Raw genomic sequence first — 22,666 nt, 5'->3', positions numbered from 1 at the left:
CAAATAGGCTGTTGATTGGTTGTCAGATTTTTTAAGTAAATACACCTATTTGATTGGCTGTTACCAATATCTGTATATTTCAGCTCATGAATCCTGATATAGATTATGGACCATAAGGTGGATAGAAATAGGTAAACAGAAGCGTTTGTTATTAAGAAAGAAGCCTAAACAAATTCAAGTGAGCTGTGGAAATTTGTAGACATTTGTAATATTTTTATGATAATCTTACTTTTAATCGAAGATTGAAAACTTTTATCATATGTAAGTGATACGTTTAGTACAGTATAAGTTTGATATTTGTGTTAGGTTTTTAATTATGGCGTTCTCGTTACTTCTAAAATCATTTGTTTTGTTTTCAATATGTATGCATTACTAACTAATTAATTAGTACTTTTTTTGAAGTTTTGCTTGTTCTTCCTTTCTGAGTTTTTTGTACTTGATGTCTAGGAATTGTTTTAATTGTATCACAAAGGGTTCGTATCTGTAACTGCGCCAAAATATTCGTTGAATTTTCGCGACAATATGGCAGTGGCTTCGAATAAACTATTTAAGAAAAAAAAGAAACACTCGCCAACTACTGGGGAGATTTCCGTATCCTGATCTATGGTGGAGTAATATCCAAGACTTGGCAACTTCTGGGCATCGGCCCGCGAGAAACTGGAAAAAAAAAAAAAAAACCTCAGAGAAATGAACCAATTTGAAGTGTATAACTCGTAGCTACCCCCGGACAAACATCGGCATGTTTTTTTTAAAAAAAAAATTTGCAAGTTTGAAATCTATTTGGCCCCTTGGCGATTGTAGTTTGCACAAGAGATCAGGATACTACTATCGCCAAGGTGCTAGATAGATGGATTTTAAACTTGCAAATTTTGAAAAAAAATGGGTAAATTTAGATGTGAACAGTTACAATGACAAGAAGTTATAGCTTTTTTATTTGAAAGCGTATCCTTTAAATATATTTTTTTGAATTGTTAGTAAATCAGAATTTTAAGGTTAAGAGAAAAAATTTTTTCCTCAAAGATCTATAAATTTTAAAGAAGTTATTCTTCCATCAGCATAACAACCTAGTACAGGCTAGAGCCGTCCCAACTAGTCGTTTCCATCTGGCTTGATCAGACACTGGGGCTAAATCGTCGGTACACTGTCTAAGCTCAGTAGTTTAACCTCAGTTCTGTGGTTTACGTAAAACCCGATCTTAACGAAGAACTACGCTTCATTCACCAAACGTAGTTTTCTGAGATCTAACGAGACTAGAGCAAGATAAAGTTGATCGGATGTATCTGTACTGAAATTTTGCCTGGTTGATAAATTTATCCTATCAGGTGGAAGGAGTCTTATCTGTCACTGTTTGGAAAAAGCTTGGGATGTTTTGTTTACATTTTGTAGATTAGTAACTAGGTGTGAAATGGTTGTAAAAATAAACAAAGTTTATGCTGTGAAATCATTGCATAGTTAATTAAGAAAGAAGTAGTTTTCATAAAATAAAATTTAGTTATGTTAAATAATAGTTAGTAAGAAAAATTCTTATGCAGCTCATTATATTTTAATCATTAAGCAATGAACATTGACCTATATTTTATATCAAATAAAACAATACTCTTCTGACTTAATTTAGAAAGAAATTTTTAAGAAATAATGGGAATTTAAATAAAGATATTACATGACAAATAAGAAATCTAAGTAAAAAATGTTTGATAAATAAAACAGATATATAATAAAATTTATGCTTGTTTTTATTACTTAATTTCTCTACCCATTATTTTAAGCTGAGTTGAGTGTGTTACAAAAATGCATGTAATAAAATTATTCGATTTTATTTCTTCATTCTATATAAATAAAACTGATTGAAAAACAATTTTTCTATCATTAATGAAAATTTTTATAATTTTTTATTGATTTTGCTTTGATGTTTTTTTGAATTTCTTATTAATTCATTAAAAAAAAAAAATAAACGATGGACGTAATAAGTGACAAATATATATTAAGTAGGAAAATAGCAACACAGTTTCCAAGTCAGCAATTAATAAATTATGTGAAGGTGAGTTATGTAGCTGTGATGAACATTGGTATTCCAGATATAAATACTTGTTTATGAAGTTCATGTTAAATAAAATTGCTCACCTCGAATTTAATAACAAATAGGTTTTTTTTCCAATAAATATGCCAAGTTAAATTTTTATTAGCCTTCTTGCACACATTCTTTAAACCTAATTTTAGTGCTCAGAAAGGATATTACTAAAGGAAAGGATATTTACTAAGGACAGAATGGATTAAGCCTTGCTTTAAACCAGGGTTTGAACTGTCCTGTCCAAAACCCTTTTATTCAAATTAATTATGTCACAATTTAAAAAAAATATTGTGAAAAATAAAGGTTAATTTTTGAACAAGAAACAAAATTAAGATTTTTTTTTATTAAAAAAGTGTATCATTATTTTTTATATTGCATTACTTATTCTTATAACATAATTTATCAGTATTAAAAGCATATTTATACATATTTGAAATTATTCAGTTTTGCTGTTCAATGAATTGTGGAATTTCAATAGCTATAAATTTTTTCCTATTACTGTATTATATTATTTTTATTTATTAAGTTAAAGCAAATTGTAGTTAAAAGTATCAAATATTTATTAATATCTGTTATTGTTATGTGTATAGGGGTTATACTTATAGAATTTTGCCTTTTACCAATGTTCTAGGTTTTGAACATTTTAAGACAATTTAGGACAGTTTTAGTCAGTTTAGGACAGTGAAACCCACGTACCCTGTCTAGAACCAGTTTAGGACGTCCAGAACCCCAACCCTGATTTATAAGAGAAAATTCATTTGCAAATTAATGAAATAAGCTTTCATGAACTTAAAAAGGCATTTTTGTTTTAGAACAGCACTTTTATTACTCACATGCTTAATAAATTGAACTTTTTTTGCAGGCTTAATAACTTGATTTCCCTCAAAATTTAACACCATGCTGATAACTGTAATTTTTTATAACACATAAGATGTTATAACATATTATATATATATAACAGAGTTTTGCATCATACACTATCCTACAATAATGGAAAAGGCACTTTCAGTTTTTGACATTTTTTTAAAAAATTTCTCAAGAATTACCTAAAGGATTATTTTGTAACTTTAGAAGTGTTTTAGTTCATGCGATTTTTTATACTTAGCAATAAAAAAGCTTTCATAGGTTTGCAAGACCTACAATAAATTATGAAAGAAAACAATTATTTTTGAACACCCTATTGCAGAAAATCAAGCTAAAAACTTGTAACTTGTATCGATTCCTTTAATTGTTATTTTTAATAACCCCATAAAGTTACGTAAACCTAGAATAAATATTTATGGAGATATGGACATTTTTACAAAAAAAAAATTTATATTTTGGCCTTGTGTTTTTTTTGTTGCTATAACTTTATAAATATTCCATGGCATTAATCAAAATTTTTTGGGAAATTTAAGATTAATTACAAAATTGTTGATTTCAAATTTAAAAAAAAATTCATTAAAAACTACACAAGATCTGAGTATTTAAGCTAGATCTTTTATATTGCGCATGCGCAGAAAAAATTTAAAAAGGTTTTTTCATAATTTTGTTGGGAATCGTGTTTGGCATTTAATGATAGTAAAAGCTTCATTTGGATATCTTAAAAATTTTTAACAATTTTCTAAGTAATTTTTGCACTTTTTAAAAGAAAACTTAAAACGATAAGAGTTTATCTACAAATTTCATCTTGTACTTATTAAACAAGATTTATTAAAAATGAGACCAGCATTGTAGAGGGTGACCCCAATAAAAGTATGTTTTCTTTCACTTATCAGTGGGGTACCATTGAAGTTTGATTTCTGAACGATTATTGTCGGGTACTATTATTAAATGAGATCTAATGATAGGAAATAAAATTTGTGAAAAACTCCATTGATAGTTTTGAGCTTTCTTTTGAAAAGTACTTAGATTTAGATTAAATTTTTAAGATATTTAAATAATTTTGTTATTAGTTCCCAAATATGATTCACTGCAAAATTATGAAAAAACATTTTAAAATATTTTGAGTGCATGCTCAGTATAAAGGAACTAGCGTAAATACTCATAATTTGTACAATTTTTAACTATTTTTAAGAGCAATTTAAATCAACAATTTTGTAATTAATCTTACATTGCTCGGGAATCGGCATTACAGCTAACATAACCAAAAAATAAATTATTCTCCACATTATCATAGTTCGGGTAACGAATCGTTCGCTAAAAGAAATAATCCGCTAATTGGGGGGCACACTTCCATCTTAACGATTATCTTAAAGGATCAAAAAATTTATGTTTTTTATTTTAAAGGACACGATTCTTTAAATTGTCGCTTATTATCCCTTTTTGAGAAATTGGCTAAATTAAAAAGAAAAGGTCGTTGCTTCAAATGCTTATATTAGGGTCATTTGAGTGTAGTGTAGAATGTCAAGAAAACATTCAATGTAAAAAATATGTGAGTCAAAGTCATTATGAGCTGTTTTGTTTCGGGAAAGAGAAACCAATGATAGCAAATCACTCAGAAAAGCGAGCAGCCACGCCTTAAAATCCCGAATCTATCATTTCTAGTGTTCCACATAAGGCGAATAGTCAAATCAAGAGTATAATTTTTACCGACGTAGCTGTAGTTTTATTACTAGAGAATTAGCAGATAGTCTTAATTTATTGATTTTCCGAACTGAGTGGTTAGAAATATATAAATTTGGAAGTAGCCCAATTCAAAAGGATTTCGGGGTCACGACTGTTAACCTATCTCATATAAATAATCCAAGCAGATGCGCGAAAGTAGAATTATTTATTACTGATTCTATTTCTCATCGCCGCACGTGCAGACTCCGATCCGAATGATATGATTAAACGAATGTTAAAAGAATTAAATTTATCATCTGAAGAATTGTTTTCTTTAGAGCAGTGTTTCCCAAAGTGTGGTACGCGTACCCCCTGGGGTACGGGAACAGTTTAGTGGGGGTACGCATTCTCATGCGAAATATCTAGCAGCAAACGGAAATTTCAAAAAAATTTATTTAAAAATAAAGCTAGCCATGAAAATTAACGATTACATATTTTGCTATTGGCTATTTTTTCCAGAGTTAGCAGTTAATAATTAGTGGTATCAACAGTCAGTTGTAATTTTTATCTTTTGTGCAATTTTCTTATTGTAAAAAATGCATTCATTTTTTAATTGGTGGTACACTGCGTTACGAAAAATTAAGAAAGGGTACACAAAAGTCATAAGTTTGGGAAACACTGCTTTAGAGGGAAAAGAGAGAATTCACATTTTATTGAGATGCGATTTAATGTCGAAATAAATTAGAATTTTCAAAAGGGCTTTATTGTACCGAAACTTGATTCGGTTATTGTATTAGTGAAGTTACGCTATCTATGAATTTAAGAATTCAATCAGTTAATGTATGTATTTTGGAAAGAAAAAAACGTAACTAACTCAGATGACGATTTAAATGCTACTTTAGGCAAACTTAGAGAAGTAAATAATTTGTTTATTGGGAAAGATAATTGCATTTTAACTAGTGATATGGAAATTTTGCGACGCTTTGAAAGTGAAATAAAAAATTTGAAAATGGAAAATATGAGGTTAGGCTGCCTTTTAAGGGAAACATGAATCTTTCTGATAATTTTTCTAATGCTAAGAGGAGGCTTTGGAGTTTGAGAGAGATCAGGCTCTTTTTCAAGATTATAATGAAGTGTTTAGAGAACAGTTAAAATCAGGTGTAATTGAACCTATTCCCATTAAGAAAGGGGGTTCGTCTGACCATATGTGTTACATGCCTCATCATCCAGTTATCAGAAGGGATAACAGGGTTCCCACGCTCCTTAAAAACTGCTTAGTTTTCATTTTGAAAATTAAGGGCCCTTAAAAGTACTTAATTTTCATTCAAGGTTCTTAAAAGTTCTTAATTTCTAGTATCACTAGTTAGTTGGAACATTTTTTTTATCTTAGGAAAATATTCACAATTAAAAAGTACGTCTTTCGTCTAGAATGAGACCCTGCATCGAGGGTAGAAACATTTTGAATGCGTGTGAGGGTGGGGTTACAAGCAAGTGGAAAAAAACTCGCCCTTATTGTTTTTTATTATTAATTTTTTTCATTAAAATATTCTTTCTCTCTGGATCATTCTGAAAGGAAAAAATATAATGTGGGGAGAGGGGAGCGTGATACTACAGGTGGGTAGAGGTCTTGACAGTACTTAGGTACTTAATCAGCTGAAGACCTGTATTGACCTTCTACATCCATAGGATTCGAGAAATTCAATTCTTCTGGTAGCACACGTGGTAGCTTTGATACTTCATTCAAATATGAAATTGTTAGAAATGCCAGGAAAGTGTGTTTTAATAATTTATGGACACTTGATGAAGGAATGGCTAACAACATCTAGTGATCATCACAAGGCTAAGTGGATTTTTTCATTTTATCATATTTTCTTCTGAAATTAAATTTTATAAATGACACCATTTTTTAATATCATTTTTTATATATTACGAATATTCGGCGAAGTATAATTTTTATCAGGAAAGTCATTTTCGTCGTTTTATCATCGACACTTTTTGTTTTAAAAAGAGGTTTGTTTTCTTTTTTCACTTTTGCTGGGTTTTTTTATATAGATATAGCGTGGCATTTTAACAGCGTTTCTGATATATTTTATCTCTACTTTTTCCTTTAAAGTTATACAGATAATTAGATAACCGGTAAAATAGAAAATTGATTTTTTACGTTGCAAGTTTTGTTTTAAGAATTTAGGAAAATTTTCTGCTTCTCTTTTGTGTTTTTTTTCCCATTTTGATAGCATATTTTAAAGAGCCTTCTTTTTAGTCATTTTTTCTAAAAATCCGGCAATGGGAAACACTTAAAGTGTAATTTTCAACGTTAAATTTTTCTTATAAAAATTGAGAACGATTTTTTATTTTAGTTTGGCTTTCCCATTTTTTATAAAAAAAAAAAAAAAAAAAAGAACTTTTGTTTTTATTATGATGCGGCCATTTTAACGAGCACTACTCTTAGACATTTTTAGATCGATATATCGTGAATTATCGACTTCGCACATATCGACAGGCCGTTGTTGTTGTTAATTTACGTCGCACTAGAGCTGCACAATGGGCTATTGGCGACGGTCTGGGAAACATCCCGGAGGATGATCCGAAGACATGCCATCACAATTTTGATCCTCTGCGGAGTGGATGGCACCCCCGCTTCGGTAGCCCGACGACCTGCGCGCGCGAAGTCGAGAACTTTACGGTAGCACAGTTTAACGAGGACCCATACCGCACACCCCCGGTCCCTAAGCAGACTGATCCAAGTGGTCACCCACCCGCACACTGACCGTAGCCAGTGATGCTTGACTTCGGTGATCTGCTGAGAACCGTGTCTTAACGATCAATCCACTGCAGGATTTATATCGGCAGGCCGATATAATTACTTTCATTTCAGGTGATGCATTAGGAATTGAAGACGACGCTCGCGGTTTAACGTGCGAGGATTCTTGCCTATGCTAACTCTATCGCCGAGCTGACGAAGACTATTTTGATTTCGTCTAGCTGCGAAGATGTTGATTAGATTTTTAGCTACGAAGATGATGTTCGTTCCGTGAAGTTGAATAACGAAGAGCGAGAATCAGCGTTGAAATATAGAATCCATGCATAGTTTCTTTATGCGCCATTTTTGACCTTGAGATTTTATGTTACTTGAAGATTTTCAGCAGGGCTTATTTTGCGATTGCTGTGCGTTTTATTTCGAAGGGATATAACGTTTCAAGCTGGGCCGTCTTAATATCATGAAAGGCCCATGGGCACGTAAATGGTTTGGGCCCCTTTAACATGTCATACTGCTTAAGATCGAGGTATTAAAATTTTTCAAACTTTAAATATAAAATTAAACATTTTTAAAACATGCAATAATTTTGACAAATTTGAACACATTTTGAATTCTCTGAAAATTTAATACACATTAAATTTAGCATTAGATATAACCCCCTTGGCAAAATAAAAACCTTTATTTTAATAATTATTTTAAACAAAATTTGCGAACTTTTTTATTCGCAAATTCTTTGATTATTTCGTCAAATTCGACAGTCATTAGCGCATTACTTTCAATGCGCATCAGACATAGCCAGTTCAAGCGTTGCTGTCCCATAGCGCTGCGTAATTGATTTTTTTTTTATCAATTTAAGCTGAGAAAACGACCGTTCTCCGGTACAATTTGTGATCAACATGAACAAAATAATTCTTAATGCTGTTTCAATGCTGAGAAATAAATACAGTAGTTTGACCTAGATACCTACTTTTAACCAAGTGCTTGGTGCACTATAGCCATTTCTGGCTCTTGTGCCAATAAAACCCAACCAACCAATGCTGGGAAATATCGATTTTAAGCCTCAAGAAACAATTGTTTCATATAATGCAGGAAGTTCAAAACTATTTTCTTCTGAATTTAAAAAATGCTTAAAATGGATGCATTCATTTAATATGCCATCGTAATCTAAATCATTCTTGTACGTATTTACTAGATTTTTGCATTTATCTCTCAGGTAATTGAATTAAATGTCCATTAGATTATTTAAAAAGTGAAAATTTTCCCATATATTTTTCTACGCTTCTCCACGTTTACTTATTTCAGTAATGAACGAATCTGAAGAAGGTAGAAATTCCTCTACTTGAAACTTATCACTTCCACTGAATTTCCTTTTCCGGACCATCATGCCTTGTAAAACGTATACTTCGCGTTCTGTCTCGTTTAGCTAAATATTCAAAATCACAATTTGGCATTTTATTTCTGGCTCTTGATTCATGATCACTAGATTTCTCTCTGAGATCAAAAAAATATACTTTTAAGGAATCAAAAAGTTTAGAAGCTGTACTTAAATTCATTTCAAGTGATTGTAAAAAGATGTAGTTTTAATCACCCTTTCAAGAATATCACTCCATAAGATAGTAAAAAAATTTTTTTTTTCTAATGTGCTTTTTTTATTTTATGAAGTTTATAAGCTTTGTACTTGCTTCTTGTTCAGTGTCATTTGCTAATAAATAGAGAGCCTGTTGAATTTTTTCATAGCCTTAATTTAACGAATGAACAGCGTCAGACCGCAATGACCACTTAGTGCCTGTTTTGCAACTTTTTCATCATATAGAGAAGAAATTAAAATACTCCACTGGTGAGTTGATAATGCGAAAAAAGTATACAATCTCTGCACGAAATCAAAATATTTGACACATTGCACAGAGGTCTCAGCTGCCTTCAGCAAAAGGAACGTGGAGGATTACTTAAATCCTCTACTGTAATGGTCTTTTTTTAACTTGCAAAATCCATTCCCTTAAAGAATCCTTCTACAAGAAAGCAATGGTTTGGAGACAGGAAGCTAGCAGAACGAAGTTCTTTTCAATTTGTTATGCTATCATATAAATAGCCTCTTGGACTAGTAAAATTTATGACTTTGTTCCTCCGATTACTCGCCAAAAGGGTTCCCTAGGAGCGAGGACAATATATGAAAGGACAGGGACAAATTGAAAAAGAAATGAAGGTTGATCACCAAAAAATTTCATAGAAATGTAGATCATTAAACTTCGGGCGTCTTTTTAAGTTGTCATGATTATAAGCTATTCAAACTGATGGTGTTTTCACTGTAACCAATCACTATTTGTAGAAAGAAAAGCAAAGTATGCACTTTAAAGTGCGTAATGAAGAAATTTTTTCATAATGTATATTTTAGGAAAAAAATTATAAGCTTTAAGTTTATTTATCATAAGTTTTTAAAAAAAAAAATATAATCTATAAAGAATTAGATTCTCAACATCCCCCTGAGCGCCTGATTGTGCCCATACGTAAAGACGGTACTGGTTTCAAGTAAATTATTTCAAGTGAGACTTTTGCTACTTGAGATCGTTGCGCATTATTTCGTCAAATTTTTTTTACTGTCTGGATTTAACGTTGTCAATTATTTTCAACAGACCTTAACTAAATTTAACCCATGAACGGCATTTTCCGCGAGCCTAACTTCAAGCCACAAATAAACAAACGAAGTGTTTGATCGTTTAAATAGCTGCTCGCCTGATTTTATTGCATTATAAAGAAAAGTAATTGATATTCGATTTTTGATTAATAATTGATTTATGTGGATAGTGGCATAGAATTTTGCATTGCGTCATGGTAAATGTTATTCCTACTAAGTGGAAGTAGTTGTGTTTTTTTAATATTATACCCAATTCAATATTTTATATTTAAGTAATTTATACTTTGCCATAAAAAGTTATTTTTTTTAAAAAATTTATTTAATTCACGTAAATATAATAATTCGATAGAATTTGATTAGTTTTTAAACCAATAAATCTTCTGTAGCTTTTAGTTTTAAAAAAATTAAAACAAAGCCAACATTTAATTAATTTGCTTTTATTTTTGAGGAAATTAATACAGAGTTTGTGTTCTTTCTTTCTCTTTTAATTTGGCTGTTAGTTAAAATGACTAAATTTTTTTAAATTAAATGAAAATTTAAGCAAGGTTTTGATGCTTTTCAATAATTTAACAATAGTGCTCTTAACTATAGAATATTTTTTTTATTTTTTTAAAAATTCCTTCAATATGTGTTCGTTTAATAATTTGTTTGATAGTCAGTATTATTTTTAAACATTTAAATCTGTAGTTTATTTCATTTTCAAACCGGAAAATAATAATAAATAAATTAAAAAACTTACATTTATTTTTACATTAAAACCATTTGACCATTAGTCAATTCAACTTTATCATTTTATTTTAAATATGTAATTAACAAAAGCCTAAGGACGTTTCAAAAGCACATTTTTTTTTCAAAAAATAATTTAAAAAATGTTTTATTTAAGTGGACATTTCTTTCTTTTTTTTTAAATTTTTAATGTGTGTAAAATATTTTGTAACAGTTTTATTATTATTTTTAAAAAATCTAAGTCATTTTTAGTTTAAAAAAAAAAAATTAAAATAAAGTTTGTGTTTGTTTTTACTTTAAGACAGTCTTAAATCAATCCATCTTTATTTTAATTGAAAAAATTAAGCAATGCTATTGATGTTATGGAAGCATTTTTTTTTTTTTTTTTTTAGAAATAAAATCTTCTTCTGTTTTAGATTTATTTATTTCATATATTTTTGATTGATTTAAAGATTTCTGATTGATAAATTTCAAACATATGTTAAATCACGATGTGTGACTGACGATCTATCACGATATAAAATTTCTTACAACGCCTAGGCCTATTTTTACATAAACTATAATAATTCTTGAGGATTTTTTTTTTTAAATGTTGTTTGATCACTGGGTAGGCGGCCGATTTATTTGGCGGAATATTTGACTATTCGGCCAAATCACTATTCATTATTTTCTATTTTATAAAATAGTAATACAGTCAAACCCCGCTATAGTGAACTCCCGGATATAGTGAACGAAATGCTCGGTCCCGTGCCTTGCTATACACGTATAATGTTATTTTTAGTGGATATAGTGAACCAAAAAAGTGAGGAAGTTGGATATAATGAACTTTTTTCTGTCTTCGACAGATTCCCCCCCCCCCCCCATTTTCTTCATAATAAATTTGAAAGTTCTACTTCAAAATAAATACATATACTGATTTTTAAAACCATCTATAGAAACTGCTTTTATGTGCTACTTTTATCTGAGAGTCGGGAAGTGTTTCCATATCTGATGTTGAAGATTGCTCATCAGCTAAAGATTACTAATTTTTATTTGTACGCAAGACGAAGAGTGATGAAAAATAACACATTTTTTGCTACTCATTTATATTTTTCAGTCATTTATATGAATATAATGTAATAAAAGGGAGGAGTTTGGGAACCATTAGTGAAATTGCCTGCGCAACGGATATAGTGAACTCCCGGTTATAATGAATCGAAATTTAGGTCCCTTGAAGGTTCACTATAGTGGGGTTTGACTGTATAATATATATATATATATATATATATATATATATATATATATATATATATATATATATATATATATATATATATATATATATATATATATATATATATATATATATATATATATATATGTATATATATATAATCCATATTTACATCCAATTTTCATTACCTTTGATTTATTTAACAAATTATTGTTTTATAATTTCAGACAATACTTTAATTGTTAGGAACAAATTTTTTTTATCGTCTATTATTTTAGTTCCTTTAATATCTATACAAGAGGCAATACTTTTTAATTGAATAAATTCTAATTCCTCTGAGGTGTAGTATTGTTTATCACACACAGTGTAAGCATAAAATATTTTATAACTGAAAGCAGACTATTTTATAAAGATTTTTATCTCTTTTTATAAATGATGTTTCTGATTCCACTACGTTTTGTTGTTTTTCCCTTCATTTACAATAAATTGTGTACTTAATGAATTATTTCATTTTCAATTTCTAGATATGCAATTTTTTCTTTTTTATTTCAATTGATCATTACATCCTGCCTTGTCCTGTGTTTCAATATTTATGTTAGCACTTATTTTAACTATCATTTCTGTTTCTCAGTTCTTAATTTTAATTAATAAGTTTTCCTTGTAGTTTATTTATCTCTTTTTCCCCGATTGTTAGGTACTAAATATATTCCGAATTTAATCATTAAAATTTTTATATTAATTTTGTGATTTTAATAAATTTTTAGCTTATTATAATTAGGTTTTACTTAGTTTAAAATAATTGTCTTAACTTCAATAAGCTTATATTTGTTAGTTTCGTTTTGTCTTGGTTTAGTATTAGAGCACTCAAAATAATATTTTTATTAATTTAATGAATTTACCATCTTAATTTATATATTTCTATCTGTTTACCCAGTTTTTTTCTATTTTTAAAATAGAAATTCTTAATGTTTAATCTGCATTCTGAGTTTTTCTTTTTTTCTTTATATTCTTAAAAGCTTACGTGAGATGATTAAATGCAATTTAAATTTAATTAAATACAGATTATTTGTATTAAACATTTCTTTATGTAGTTTTTTTTAAAATTTTTTAAAGGATGACTGAGTTGAAGAAAAGCTATTCCATTTTTTTAATCTATTATTATTAATCTATGATGTTTTATTAGATGATAAATAATCATTATGCTATTTTTAAGGTCCTTAATTTCTAGAAAAAAAGTCCTTAATTTTTTTGATAAAAGTCCTTAAAAGTGCTTAATTTTTGCTTTGATAAAAGAGTGGGAACCCTGGATAAAGAGGAATCTCGTACTGAACTACGCATTGTATTCGATGCATCTTCTAAAGATAATAATTGTTATTCATTGAATTTTAATTAAAAGTATTTTAAAGCAATATATTAGTGCTAGGGAAGTTTGTCGCAAAAAGCCCGAAAAAATTCTGCCACGGGGGATATGTATTACAAAACATAATTAGAGTATATATAGTAAAAGTATTCTGCATGATTTATTATCTAATAAAATGTCCCCAATTACAAAGAAAAATGCCCCCAAGTTTTTGTCGGATTTCGACAGTATTTGACGTCAAAAACTCAACCCTGATATAAAGTGATTTGTGAAACAAAATATACAAATTATTCTCAGAATATTAATTATAAATATTCAAATAGCCAGTGATACTATGTCGAAATATGAAGGGATTTATTTCTGTACATTTTCATAATATAATAAATTACTTAAAAATCTCAGAATTGTTTGAGAGCACGATTAAGAGATTGCCCAGTAATCATTTCTTTTCCTTTGTGTATTAGACGTATTGTGACTTTGTATTAGACTGTGTATTAGACGTATTGTGTACCTTGTGACATCATGCCTAGGGTCGTATTTGCGACAATTTCGTTCGACTTCATTTACTTTTATATATAGTTTGTAACTGTATTATCTAGTTATAAATGCAATATTTAACAATTCGAAATATGTTTTAAAAATTTTAAACTATTTTTTTTTCCTCAATCATATTGTAAATTTAATATGAATGATAAATTAAAAATATAAATTTCATATCTAAATTTTAAAAGAAATTTACTCATAAAACTTGTTTAAAACCAAATTTGTTTATTTTTAAGAAAATGTAATTAGTTTAAAATTCTTTGACATTTTGTTTAGATAGTTTCTTTTCCTGTATTCAGCCTATTTTATCGATGGTAATAAAAATAATTTTATTTTTAAAAATCCGTCATCATACTTGTGAAATTTAAAAAAGTTATTTAGTCAAAAGAGATGATGAATTATTCTATTTAAAGTTAATTTTCAAACTATGTGTTAACACTGCTTCATCTTTAAAATATATGACGATTCTGACATATAAACTAGGGGTGCACAAACAGCGGCCTGTAGACTGTTAATAAGCGTTCAAGTAAGCTTTGAAACACTGTTTTTTTTTTTTTTTTTTTTTTTTTTTTTTTTTTTTTTTTTTAAAGAAAGGAAGAAAAGTAAAAATAAAAATTTTCAATTGAACTTTTGGGACATAATTTTTTGATGCTCTTAATTTGCACAGATTTTATTGTAAATCCGTATTGTTTCTTAATTGGTTTTTCTACAGTTATTGCTGCAAAATTACACATGGTTAAAAATAAAAACAATCAATATTTTTAATACGATATTACGATGTGCGAATTTCAGTAATTACTCTTCGACATCTTTATTTTTGCTGATTTCATCATAAATCCAAGACGTTTTAATCGTTTTTTTTTACTCCTTCTTTTTCTTTCTCTTTTCTTGTGACAACCGATTTCCTTGTGGTTTTTAAAATCCCGATACATTTATTACGACTTGTGAGTTATTAAGTGCACATTTTTTAAATCACCTTTTGACGGGCTTTATTTCTGCTGACTTTATCGTAAATCAATCCAATTTTTAAAAAAATTTTTTTTTTATAAAGACAGTTATTGCTATGCTTTTTCACTTGATTTTGAAAATACTGTATTTTTACTATGATGTTATTACAACACCAGAGTTTCAAATCGCACAATCAAATAATCACTTTTTACCGCACTTTGTTTTAGCCGATTTCTTTGTAAATCCAAGTAATTTTATAATAATTTTTTGGTTGTTTTTGCGATGCATTCCCATGGGGTTCTAAAATATGGGATTTTTATTACAACATGCGAATTTTAAATCAAGCATTTAAATGATTATTTATTGACGTGTTTTATTGTTGCAAATTTCATCCTAAATTCAAGCATTTTTTTTCTTTTTGCAGTTTTTGTGATCTTTTTCCATGTGATTCCAATGATCCTGTTACTTAAACTATGGAACTACAACATGCGAGTTACTAATCGTGTATTTAAATATTCACTTTTTAAAACAATTTATTTGACCATGTTTCACTGTAAATAGAAGCTATTTCTCCGAATGTTTTATGGCAGTTAGCGCCATGCATTTGTACGTGGTACTTAATATATGGACATTTTAATACAATGTTATTGTCACCTGAACAATTTGAAAATTCGAAGAAAGCGGAAATTTTTAAATAGTTTACTGTCTGTAATTTATTTTGTTTAAAATTCTTTGTAGCTTAAGTTTTTTTTCAAGAAAAAAAAAAAAAAAACAGAAAAGACAACGTTTTCTGTTTAAAATTCATTAAATCTCTAATAAATCAAAAAATAGAAATAATATCTGAAGTATGTGATAATATACTTCAATATTGAATCAATTTTGCACCAAATAAATATGAATTATTGAACCAAATAAATGTTGAATCTAATTTTGTACTATGACAGTTTTATTTTTTATTAGTTCCCAAATATGATTCACTTCAAAATTATGAAAAAACTTTTTAAAATTTTTTGAGTGCATGCTCAGTATAAAGGAACTAGGTTAAATACTTATAATTTGTGCAGTTTTTGACAAATTTTTTAAAAATTTTAAATCGACAATTTTGTAATTAATCTTAAATTGCTCCAAAAACTTAGTTTAATTCCGTTGAAAATCTATAAAGTTATAACAAAAAAGCGTAAGGTGAGAAAATTTGTATAAAAATGTCCATATATATTTACTCTAGGTTTATGAAATTTTACGCAATTATTAAAAATAACTAAAGTAATTGATACAAGTTACAAGCTTATTGCTTGATTTTCTGGCACACGGTGTTCAAAAATACTTGTTTTCGTCCATAATTTATTGTAGGTCTCTGAAACGTCTGAAAGTTTCAAATTTTATTGTTAAGTATGACAAATTGCATGAACTAAACAGCTCTAAAATTACAAAATAATCCTTTAAGTATTTTTTTGTAAAATTAAAAAAAATGTCAAAAACTTAAACTGTCTCTCATTATTTTAGGGTAGTGTGTATATTTGTATACATACATATACTGAAGGTAGAGTCACTAAATTTGTGGAATGGTTGCCTACCCCTGTGGCAGAATTTTTTCTGGCTTTCTGCGACAAACCTAACTAGAACCAATATCTTTCTGCAAGATATTTTTATCGTTATAAATATATGTGTAATGAATTTATAATAATAGATGCACTTCATGTTTATAAAAAAGCCTACATGCATAGAATAAAACTATGTAGATTTTTTTTTCTTCATGTCATAATATAAGTTTAAATTTCTTAATAAGTTCAAATGTGCATAATCTTCGATAATAAAGAAAAATTGTAAATGTATAGATCTGCAGACAAAAATGCTTACTAGAGTATAAATAAAGATAACCCAGAACCTGTAATAAGATAGAACTTATAAAAATAGCTAAGAATGGACAAAAAGATTAAATTTATAAAACAACATAAGTGAATTTGAAGTATCAGCTTAAAACAGTATGATTTAATGTTTCATTATAGTAATTGTATCAGGTACAGAAACAAATCAGGTGAAAAAATTAATATTGAGGTTGAGTAATCAAAATCTAAATAATAAAATAATATTGACTATAACCGAATTCTAAAAGCAAAAAAATTAAAGCAATCTATTTCTATATGAAAACAATTAGATTCGATTAATTTTGTGCTGACTTATTGAAAAAATTTTATAAAAAAAAAAAGAAGGTAAATAAAACTTTTTTCGTGATCAGATTAAGTTCAGAAAGAAAAAAATACACAGCGCTTGCGATTTGTAACAGAAGTCTCACTGTGTTATGTAAATATATAGCATTGATTCCACACGAAGTACGCAGACGCGGTTTCCGACTCAATACGCTCAAGACTATTCAACATCTCGAAACGAAATCGTTTTCATCAGTGCTGAAACATCGGTATTAGAGCCATACTCATTGGATGCGATTTTTTTCACATGCGTATGGAAACCTATTTGAAAGTGTTTCGCCAGTAAATATTTTCCACCAATCTGGTTTTCATTCGCATGCCAAAAAATCGTAGATAGTGAGATATCTTAGGCTTTATTTCATTTATCGTTATATTGCAAGTGTTTTTTTTTATATCGACGGCTTAATTCAAAAGATATAGGCATTTTATCATCCGTTTCATCCTTGCTATCAACATCGCTACTAGTAAGAATATTTGGTTTGAATCTAGAACGTTTTTTTTTTTTCAATATTAGTAGCGTGGAAAGCTTCTTTCCTCTTTTCCTGTCGCTTTGCAGAAAAAAAAATCTCTGACATCGCTAGATATTGTCATTTTCCATCTTATTTCTTCTTCGAAATGGGCCTTGAAAAATAAGTTCAATTTTTTTTTTTATAATTATTGTTGCTTCACAAGAGCAACAAAACCTTTTCGCTAGACATTATTTTATTTAAAAAAGAAAAAATCTTTTTAGGCATGAAATTTTCCACATAAGTGCAAAAAATATAAATCGCTCTATTCTCGCAAGAAAACACAAAAAGCAAATTACTGCGCTAGCGATAAAGGCCGAAGTTGGCAAATGTCCCAAAAATAGCTTAATAAAGGGGAAAAAATTTCTCCCCTTTTATATCCAGTTACTGTTTGTGTTGAACACGGACTAGGGAGATTAAAGGAGGATTACGAGTGCTTTCCCCTTCCACGGTACGCTAGAAAAACAATTATTTAAAAACAATTCTGTAAGAAAATAATTTTGCAGAACCATTTTCTGCGGAAATTTTCTGTTTCTGTCGAAATTATTTTTTTGTAAAACAGTTTCTGTTTCTGCAGAATCTTTTTTGAGATTTTTTGTTTTTGCCAAACCCAAAAATTTTATTTCCCAAATAAGAAAATCTTTCTGCAAGAACTCAGTCCCTTTCTGCGACAATGTCGCTGTGTCGCCGTGTTTCTGCCACGGGGTTGCCTACATCCATCCACTCAGGTGTTTGTTGTAGGGGAAAGATTTTTTTGAAGGTTGGCACAGTAAGACTGGGCGATATCAGAGATTTTATACTCGTGATATATCCTCCGTTAGGCATTGCGATATAACATAAGTTCGAAAATTATTTCTTTTGAATCAAAGCTACGCAATCAAAAATCTTAAATCAATCAAAAATAAACAATGTTAATTCTAAAACATATTATATTGGCTTCTATAACATTAATAGCATTGCTATCTTCAAGGATATAACATTAATATGCATAGAGTTAGTTGTTATTTTTACCTTAATTGCTGTAAAAAATAAATTAATAAAATGGAAAAAAATTTTAGAAAAATAAATAATTGATTTAATATCTGTGCCGTTATCATGGAAAGGTACATTTTGGAGTCAGTGAACTATAAATTTCTGAAAATTCTGGTAACCAACGTTAGATTATGTTAATTGGTCGAAAAGTGAGTTCAGTCTTGAAATTTTTTTCAAGTGTTTATCTATTTTATCTATGATGATGCAAAATTTATCTATGATGATGCATAATGTGAATATCTTTTTATGACTATTTTCTGACTGTAATGTAGTTTTGGAAGTTAATCTTCAAAACCATGTTTAAATGTTTGCTATAAATTATTATTATTTTACTTTTTTTAAATATTTATTATTTCAGTTATCTACCATGGGGAAGTATAATACAAGAGGTGCCAGCAAACGAATACCAAGAAATGCTGTGTATGTATTTCGTACTTCTAAATTATATTACATAAATTATTCTTTGTTGCTTTATCTGTAAATGAATTTTATATTCTTAATGATTTGATAGTAGTTGTCTGACTAATGTGTCTTTGTAGCAAACTTTTTATGAAAATATATTGTAGTATCTTCACTGAATTATATTCAGCCATTTACTTTAAACATTGAATTTTTTCCTACTATATGACTCTTTGTTGAAAGAAAAGTTTTAAAATTTGGATTACTAAAGGCCTGTTTATACAATGCAAGTTCTTGGCTGAATATTGATTGAAATTGATGGAAACTTGTTTTGCTTTGAGCTTGGATTGTGTAAACGGTCATCCAAGCACTTGGTTCAAATCCTTGGACGATAGTAGAACATGTTCTACTTTCCATTCAAGTTTTTCCTCCCTTAACCAATCAGCTTCTTAAGTTTTGTGATGTCAACAAGCATGCATCAGATTATGTCGTTTTGTTGTCTGTTTTCATATATTTTAGTCCAAATAAGTTAATCTGGTATAGTCTATTTGTGTTATTATGATTTTGTTTGAATTTATTTAGTAATTTTAAATTCATGTAAGTATGATTTTTTAATGTTGAATATGAATATTGCACATGCACTAGTGTTGTGTCCGACCAATCAGTGACACTCGAGAACTTGTATAGTGTCAACGAATCATCCAATTTCTTAGAGAGAGAAATTCCTCACACTTCTCGGATTTGAGAACTTGGACCGTGTAAGCAGGCCTTTAGTGATCACTAAAATGATTTCAAAATAAATCAGTCAGGTATGTTATTTGTACTGTCACAAAATTTATCATGAAAGTTTTGTTTGATATCAACTATGGAGATTCTATGTTAAATTATAACTTCTATGTTAATAACTCTTATGAGATAATTTGTATGATGTTTTAAGTTTTATTTTTTTTATGCTAGGTTTTTTTCTTTTTTCTTGGAAGTCTAAAAAAAATCTGAGGTGCCCACTATAGTTCTGCTACAGTATATCTGTCCAGAGTACTGATAAAATTTTTGGAAATTTAATATTATTACTATTATTTTATTTTTATGTTTTTATAAAGCAACTGTAATTTAATAAAAATTGATTTTTCCTTTTTAGTGTGATGAAAGAAAACGTCCTAGGTATTGCTGGTAAAAATTGTTTTTATATTTTCTTGAGAAATTTTTTATTAGTATTTAAAATGTTTCAAAATCACAAAATTAGTAAAAAAACCATGATTTGAAAAAAAGAAAAATTGTATCTATTTTATTAAAATTTTTTCAACAATTGCCAATTAAAACTTTGATAAAATACATCAATAATACTTAATATTATTGAAAAATAGTATTATAGCTTAAATACTTTATCTTTCTAACTTATATAGTTAAAGTGCTTTTTTAATTATTTCAATTTAATAAAATATTTGACTTATGATGTGAGAATTTCTCTAAACCTCAACAACAAATCAGTTATTAATGTAATTTTTTCTTGGGTTAAGCACTTAAAAAAAATTAATAAAAATATTTTGGAATAATTCAGCATATTTGAAAAAAAAAATTTAAATGAAGTTAATGCTTAAATTTTTTTGTTGTAAATTTTTCAAGAACTTAGCAATTGGGAAATTTATCAGTTTGGTCAAAGCTAATAGTTTTTCTTTTTTTCTCATTTTCTGACATAAGCTCTATTAAAAAATATATATTGATAATTTTTTGATTATTTAAAAACAATATTATAACTAAAATACCAAATATTTCTGACTAAAATGGTTAAAATTATAATTTAATTATTACAAATAATTAGTGAATAAATAAAATCATTATTATTTTTATTCAAGCTCTTGAATTTGTTAGGACAAAGACATAATTTTGTCATTTTGTTGTCAATTTTAGAATAAAGTAGTGGTCTGGAATCTTCAAATTAATCAATTATTCAAAATGAATTTATTTTAGCTAACTGCATTATTTATGTGCACAAACTGCATATTTAAAAAGTTTTTAAAGTACTTGTATTTTAATAAACATAAAAATAAATTGCTATAATTAAATTGTTTTCCAGATAGTAAATTATTTTGCATACAGCTAGTGGAAACTTTTAAATATTATTGTTAAATTGATATTTTTAATAAACAAGGTGTGAAAATTAAATAATCCGACTGTGCATGCCCTGGTTGTCAAGCATAGTGTGGTGGAATCTGAACAGAATTTAGTTGATTTTGATGCTTTCAGTGCAAGTGAATCGTTATTCTGTTCTTCTATCTGGTTTAGTTTGTTTTTTTCCCTTGTTTTAGTAAGACCTTGTTGCGTAGAAGAGCCGCACGATCTTGATAAGCTTAAAAATCGAGCAGCACATTAAATTGAAATTTCTTGTGAAATAAAAAAAAACTTCAGCGGAATGTTTTAATTTGTTAAAGGAGGTTATTGCACGTCATGCGGTAAATTTTTTTTATTGCTGCAAATGATTTTCGAAAAGGGAGGAGGTTGTTGAAGATAGTGAACGTTCTGGTCGACTTCAAAAACCGGAATTTTTTTTTATTAATTATAGTAATCGTGTGTAAAGACCGACATTTCAAAGTTTGCATGATGTCAGATATTACAAACATTGACAGTGAGAAAAAGTTTGATGGAAGACTTGCATATGACAAGGTTTGCTCAAATCTGGTGCCAAAAAAAAAAAAAAAAAAAAAAGCTGACAAGCTAGTAAAAAATGAACTGGTAAAACATTTGCTGTGACATCTTGTTCACAGAAGATCCTGAACTGATATAAAATAATCATCGCGTGTGACGAAATTTAGATTTTTTAGTATAACCCTGAGACTAAACAGCAATCTGTGAACTGTAAGATCCCTTATCGCCAGAGCTCAAAACAGCTTGAATGAAAAAGTCCAAACTGGAAGTCATGCTCATCATTTTTTTCTCAATATTAATGGTATCAGCAGGATTGACTGGTCCTCCATGTTCCCATAATAAATCAGACCTCAGAGGGTACTGATCCAGGAGTTTCCTTGTCTTCTGGATTGGTTCAAAATTACAAGGTTACAGAGTTGGAACCTTAATAGTTGTAAACTCAAAATTGGGTCAGCCATTCAGCGATGGTTATAAAATAAAATATGAAATAGAACAAATACATTACTATGCTTTAGCATACACTGTACTCACCCTGAGGTCTTGTACCATGCAATTTCTACCTGTTTCCAAAAAGGAAAAGTGCGTTAAAGGGAACATATTTTTAGTCTGCAGAAGAGGTGAAAGAAGGTGACACCTAGTGATCTGCTTTGAACAGTGGAATGCAGCTTTGTATTGATAAGGAAGAAGTTTTGTGCGGCTTTGGGGAGAACTCCTCCAGAGTAAGAGTCTGGAGCTGTCTGCTGGTATGGTAACAAGCAAGGCACATCTCTAATGGGGTTGCAATGGAGGAAAGAAGGTGTCGCTGACCTATGAGAAGATAAAGACAAAATTATTCAGCCCACACCCCTATTCAAAATGACTTTTCCTTGTAACCATAGTACCCGCCACAATGCGAGACAAATGTCAAAAGGACTTTTCCTGAAAGACGCACTATATGTTAAGAGGGACTAAAAGATCTTTGTGTTGTGTTTTTCATAAAGTTAATTTTTAAGACTAATCTGGTTAATTAATTGTCACACCGCATATAATTTTTAGGGATGCTCTTATTATTCATTATCAAGGCGAAGTGTTTTCTACTTAATGCTCAAAGCCAACATCTTTCAGA

At 28.8% G+C, this 22,666-nt stretch overlaps 1 protein-coding gene across 34 annotated transcripts in view; it reads left to right on the top strand.

Annotated features, from left to right (window-relative positions):
- The first annotated feature begins 72 nt into the window (after window positions 1-72).
- The window catches only part of LOC107451143 (uncharacterized), a 97,601-nt gene continuing 75,007 nt past the window's right edge, over window positions 73-22,666 (top strand). For 8 of the 34 annotated variants that reach the window (XM_087166390.1, XM_087166377.1, XM_087166396.1 and 5 more), the window contains exons 1-3: window positions 96-261; window positions 18,878-18,939; window positions 20,057-20,079. In XM_087166390.1, coding sequence (XP_087022516.1) covers window positions 18,887-18,939; window positions 20,057-20,079 — 76 coding nt within the window. In that variant the 5' untranslated portion in view covers window positions 96-261; window positions 18,878-18,886. Of the gene's footprint in view, window positions 262-18,221; window positions 18,669-18,877; window positions 18,940-20,056; window positions 20,089-22,666 lie in introns of those variants that run through there. The other 26 variants (XM_087166383.1, XM_087166378.1, XM_087166385.1 and 23 more) reach the window with 18 other exon arrangements.

This window comes from Parasteatoda tepidariorum, chromosome 6 (genome assembly GCF_982258835.1).
Source record: "Parasteatoda tepidariorum strain Cologne lab strain chromosome 6, Ptep-v5.0, whole genome shotgun sequence".
Classification (NCBI taxonomy): domain Eukaryota; kingdom Metazoa; phylum Arthropoda; class Arachnida; order Araneae; family Theridiidae; genus Parasteatoda; species Parasteatoda tepidariorum.
The sequence above is the reverse complement of the archived record's forward strand: the minus strand, read 5'-3'. Positions and strand labels throughout refer to the sequence as shown.